The sequence below is a fragment of the Daucus carota genome, chromosome 7 (assembly GCF_001625215.2).
Source record: "Daucus carota subsp. sativus chromosome 7, DH1 v3.0, whole genome shotgun sequence".
Taxonomy (NCBI): Eukaryota; Viridiplantae; Streptophyta; class Magnoliopsida; order Apiales; family Apiaceae; genus Daucus; species Daucus carota.
Window position 1 is genome coordinate 20,476,484 of NC_030387.2, and position 6,169 is coordinate 20,482,652.

Consider the following 6,169-nt stretch of genomic DNA (forward strand, 5'->3'; position numbering starts at 1 on the left):
CGAGAATTGTCAATGTATTAGTCTGGGCATGCATGTGTCTGCGTTTTGTGTTTTATCCATATGGAAGTAATATAGTTTAGGAAGATTTGCAGTGTTAAAGTGTGTATGTTTAGGAGATTTTTAGTGTGGATGTGTGTGTCTGTGTGTGTTCCCTGTTCTGAATTCTAGTATCCTGGAGATTTTTACTTAATTTAGTATATTACAAAACATTGCTTGAACAGATGAAATCCAGGTTGCAGGTATCTGTCTAAATGTTGTTATGTATTAGCTTCTTATGATACTGTACACTTCAGGATTGACTTCATTTCGATGTAGGTTAACATGAAATTCGAGGGATGAAGTTTAAATTGTAAGATGTTATTAGCATAATTTATAACTGTGTAATTTACGCGATCTTTTAAGTAACATAGAAGTCAGTTGTCACCGGGTTAGTAGTTCTTGTTCAAAATACTTCTGCAGAACTACTCAGACTTCTTGTCATAGTAATCGGCAAGTTTTAATTGCTCTCGTTGACGCTTGTCATAGTTAAACCAAGAAAAATGAAGTACTTGATGTCATATTATGTCTCTCCAAAATTATTCAGAATTCTGGGATGTCAAAGTAACTGATAGCCTTTAACCGTGCTTTTTTGATTCATCATCAAAGTTGTATCAAGATACAATAGAAGTACTTTGTGGAAGGTTTCTTATGTTATTAAAATTTTGCCTTGCTATTATCTAAGGATAACAGTTTTACCCGACCCGATGAATACCCGATCCGTTCCGAACCGATTGAATCTACCCGAACCCAATTTTTTTGGATCTGCATCTGGATATGGATCTTATTTTTAGACCCGAAAAAGTTTGGATATGTATCTGTATCTTAAGTATTCTGAACCGAGACCCGATCCGAAACCCGAAACCCGATAAAAACATGATATAAAATATTATATATATATATATATGTGTGTGTGTGTGTGTTTTTTTTTTGTTTTTAAATGTATAGTATATATATTGAAATATTATGAATTATTAATTACGTATATTACCATTTTACTTAATTTTATATGCGCGATACAAAATTTATATTCGAATTAAACCCGAACTCGAACCGAAACCCGAAAGAAATCGAACGGGTCAGATTTGGATCTTTATATTAGAAATCCTGATCCAGACCCGAACCGACTCGAAATATATTAGATCGGATCTAGATCTCAAGAAACCCGACCCGTTGTCATCCCTGCTTTGATCTTGTCATATAATTTCAAAAGAGGATTTGTGTGTCCATATCAAAGTGTGAGAATATCGGAGATGATGGAGAGTCGACTTTAGACCTCCGTCAAACCAGAACTCTGATACCATGTTGAGAATTATAGACTCCATTGATGACTGAAATTCATGCACTAGACTACTGATTATAGAAGGAAGAAAAATGTATTTACATGTTTTGAGAAAGAAAGCACAAACTGAATTAGAAAGCTAGAGTGAGGAAAAATGAGAGGATGGAAAGATAGCATAAGATCCATTTGGAGCATTGCTCTAAATTTTAGATGGACTGTTTTCAACAAAATCGAGTTAAAAACTACAACCGAAGTACCAATATGAGTTATGAGTAAATCTCGTGCGCTACATAATAAATTAATTAAGCACATTAATCAAATAGATGTCAATTATGTGTGTGTTGAATTAGTATAACTTTACATTTTTAGAAAATTGATATTGTAATTATTTTTCAGTTATTAGTCTTATCTATTTTTACATAACATATAATTATGTCATAATATTTTTTTGTTAATATAATTTCTAATATTTCTACATAATAACAAAGTTGTCATTGCACATAAACTTCAAATGATTACCCAACAATTTTTATTTTTTGCAAAGCCATAAAAATTCGTAAATTTTAGTTAATAAATTTAAGCTCATTCTGATTTGTTGGACTTGTTAATATTGTTTTGGGCCAAGCCCGTCAAATGGTCCATCCCACTTTTGAAAATAATAGGGCACATGTATCATTAGTAATCGTAAAAGCACCGGAAAAAATTTGGGTTTTGAGGTTTTTGCGACAAGAGAGTGAGACATATTACTGATATCGAAGAAATTAAACTAAAAAGGAAAAAGTGTAAGTACTATTTCTTGTGAGATTTCTCCAATATTTCTTATCTGCAATTGCAAGGTATTATCTTCTTCTCTTCTACAATTGATTTATATTGTTTGTTTATCAGTCACTAATTAGGGTTTTGCTGAAATTTTATTATTGTTCAATTTAGGGCTTTTCTTTGTTGATTTATTTGAGAAATTGAACTTCTTGATGGCGCTACTCATATTATTATGGGCGATTTGTGTTATTTTTATTGTCAATCTAATTTAATGACCGTGGAAAAGATAACGAAAGAATGATTGATAATTTAGTTATTTAAAATCTCGAATAATGAAGACCAGACGAATATCCACTAATTTAGCTTAATTTGGATGAGTTGCCTATAGATTTAGGCTAAAGATGGTAACTTATTATCTAGATGATAGAGAATAAAATAAATAGGACTATAGTATATGAAAAAGAGGATTTCTCTACAAAACACAGATTTTTTTTAACAACTATGCAACGATAAAATAGGTTGATTTATTTATAATTAGTTCAAGAACCGTCTTGATTGGATCAAATGTAATGGATCGATGAATTTAAGATGTATTATCTTTGTTATTATTTGAACCAGAGCATGGTTGTTAAAGTGGAACAATTTGCTACAACCACTAATGCATGCCTTGGTAAATACCTGCTAATACGTGGTTAACTCAAAATTTGCAACATCATGCCTAATATTTATTTAAGTCCCTCCTCCAATCTTTTAGCCTGACTAATCTCGTCAGCAACTAAGGTACAAGCGTATTTAGAGAGCCTCACAAACTCTGCTTTATACTCTACTGTCCTATCTCCCTGCTTAGATACTATATCTCATGTTATCGAATCAGTATTTGGCTCATTCATTCTCTTTTCCATTAGCCGCCAGTCATATACAATGCCTTGTAATTGATACACAATTAAAGTAACCTTATGTCCATAATTACTTCCCAACAATTCAAACGCCCTTTTCCATTACTTGGATCCATTTTTCCACAATAGCAGAGTTTGTTGCATTATCAAGTGTTGGGGATTCAAACACTTGATTTCTGACACAATATTTCGTTGAGCTGATTTCCAAACGAGTGTTGCTAGGGTTTGCGTGAGTTGGTTCAACTCAATTCCACCTTCATTATTGTTGTTCTCATTATTATTTTCATCGCTCCCGTTGTTGTTTCTATTGTTGTAATTTTTAGCATCTCCTCGTCAAGCACTCATAATTTCTTCAAACAATAATTAAACCATTTATAATATTGATCATAATTATCAATAAAATAAATATATTTATAATCCAATACAATGAAACTCATAAAAATGTCGAAGCAAATATATTAAATTTATTAATCAATTAAGGTTCAAGATAGACCACAATATGTTTCTTAAACAATACCAAATAAAAGTTAGACAAACAAGAATTTATATCCAAAAGAAACAGTTCCAAAGCTAAACTATCTAAATAATAATCTATGCTTTTTTTTTCCACATCTATTGTGTCCTTGGTCATCATTGAGATCTATTCCTTAAGTTGAGATATAAGTTGTTGTGTTATAGCCTGGTTTTCTTCAAAGGAGTGCAGCTTGGGTTTCAATGGTGGGAATTGATTTTTCATGCTTTTGGTGTGATTCTTCTGCCATTTTTGTGTTTCTCTAGTAAGAACATCATGGCTCCGGTACCAAATATCAGTGATAGAGCTGTTTTGAAAGGTTTTTTGATGATAATTTTTTTGATTTTTGTAACTTGGTAAAGAAAGCAAGATAGAAATTCAGAAAACAAAAACAAAATCATTCTCAAAATGATAATTGATGCGGCTGCTAAGGTTGTTACTTATACAAGTCTAGTGGTCTTCATGCCCCGTGTCACACTCGTACCGGATAAAGCAATAACTACACTGCTACATGCTAGCATATTACGGAATAAAATCGATATCATTTAATATAGTGACTCAAACGACGACATCTCCTACAACATATAAACTGAGAATTCCCGCACTTATAATCGGGACATTTCCTCTCAAATTCATACATATCTAATTGTGAGAAAGTTATTATTATTTTTTTTGTTGGAGAGGGAGTCGAATATTAATCAATTATAAAATTATATATAAATTATTAGTATATAATTAAATTAATGACTAAAAAATATATCAGATATATAATTTAAAAATAATATTTTCAATTGATTAGAATTAAATTACTCAATACATTTGAATCAAAAATATATATTCCCCTCTTCAAGATATCAAAAATAATAGTTCAAATCCACACCCCACATTTCCAACAACACCTTTTGGGGAACTAACCTTTTCCGAGCCAATATCACCGTTTAACTAAAGCTATGAATGAATGTAAGTAAATTCATGAATTTATAACACAATTAAATTTAAATATGTATTTAATCAACAGATCATAGGTTAGAATACAACTAAACTTATTCCCATTTCTCTGTGCTTAAATCTGTTCAATATGTAATCAAAATTATCTGGTCACTGAATCACAGTAAACCAAAGCTCAATCTTTCTCTCCTGGTGTTTGATTAAATGTCTAACATATATCAATATATACACTGAATAATGAAAAATAACAGCATGCTGGAAATTTTTTACTCCTTCTGCCCCATCAGGTTTTTTACGTTACCTTTTATTCAAAAAACAAAAATAATTAAAAAAAAGTAATAGAACTATAACCTCAAAATGCATACAAATAATGAACGTAAACAATATATTGGAACCAAGGGAGTACTGAATACTCGGTGTAAAAATTCCATGCAGGGTAGCATGTCAAGCGTGAGCCCATCACTTGATGATGATAGGATTAGCAACTTGCCTGTGGCATTGAAACAGACCATTCTTGACCTCGTGCCTGTTCGTGATGCTGCGAGAACATGTACTTTGTCCAAAGCTTGGAGGGAGACATGGACAACGCGACCGTGCCTGGTTCTGAATAAGCTGTTTTACTTGCAAGTGATTAATAACAAAAACGAAGAAGCAGAGCAGCTGTCTGCATTTTCATCAGCACTCGACAAGATCTTTGCGGTCCAAACTGGCCCCATTGTGGAAACTGAAATCTACATCCCGTCCAAACTTGAAAGCCATCATATCCATCAGTGGATTCAGCACTTGACAGAGAAGGATGTTGAGGTGTTCAGACTTGATAATTCGGAAAACGATGCTTGCTTAGTTCCTTCTGTTTTTTTCGATTTTGCAAAGTTGAAAGTGTTAGAACTTGATAAGTGGATACTGAGCCCCCCACCTGAATCCAGATGCTTCTCTAATCTAGTCTCTGTTGATCTCATTCGTGTTTTGATCGCTGCTCCTGTATCATTCGGGACCCAACTCCAGCATCTGGAATTGCACATATGTGATGGCATAGAACATCTGGTCTTCACCAATATTAACAATCTCAAAACGCTGATTATTGGTATGAGTTCAAAAATAGATTGGCGATGGCTCGAAAACGCAAAAAACCTGGAACGTTTTAGTCTTGTGTTGTCCCAGGCAGATTTCATCAAGAGTAAATCTGTCAATTTGATCAAGCTTCTTAGCAATTGTACAAGAATCAATTTCCTTCTCCTCCATGATTTTCTACTTGAGGTACGGTGAAAATTGAAAATTCAACTACTTGTTTTTATTGAGGTATGGTGACTGTATTTGTTGTCTTACATTTCGATGTATTATTAATATACACAGATATTGGGACCGGATCCCTTTACGCTGAAGACACATGCGACAAGGATGGTGAACTTGAAGACGCTAGATCTCCGTGTTCTTTCATTTAACTTGCTTCGGATTTCAAATTGTCTTTGCTTGATCAGAAATCTTCCCAACCTGCAAAACCTTATAGTAACACTGGTGAGAACTGGATGTAGTATTAAGAAGTCTAGTAACAAAGATGCAAACTTGATGATATGCTGCTTTAAATGAATATTTACATGTATATTTGTTAGTTTATTATAAGCTTACATTAATTTTGTATGTAGGATTTCGAGGTGACGAGATCAAATTCTGCAGACTCCGCAATTGAACGTTATCTGGAAGAACTAGACCGGGAAGATGTGGTACTAAACAAACTTC

General features: G+C 33.0%; 1 protein-coding gene across 1 annotated transcript; it reads left to right on the forward strand.

Moving 5' to 3' along the window:
* Window positions 1–4,873: 4,873 nt before the first annotated feature.
* On the forward strand, window positions 4,874–5,698 carry LOC108195675 (F-box/FBD/LRR-repeat protein At1g13570). Its single transcript, XM_017362652.2, has one exon. It carries the CDS (start codon window positions 4,874–4,876, stop codon window positions 5,696–5,698), a length of 825 nt encoding a protein of 274 aa, XP_017218141.2.
* Window positions 5,699–6,169: the final 471 nt, after the last annotated feature.

Excerpts from the sequence above, each read along its gene's own strand:
- LOC108195675 (XM_017362652.2), top strand. The coding sequence starts at position 4,874 with ATGTCAAGCGTGAGCCCATCACTTGATGATGATAGGATTAGCAACTTG.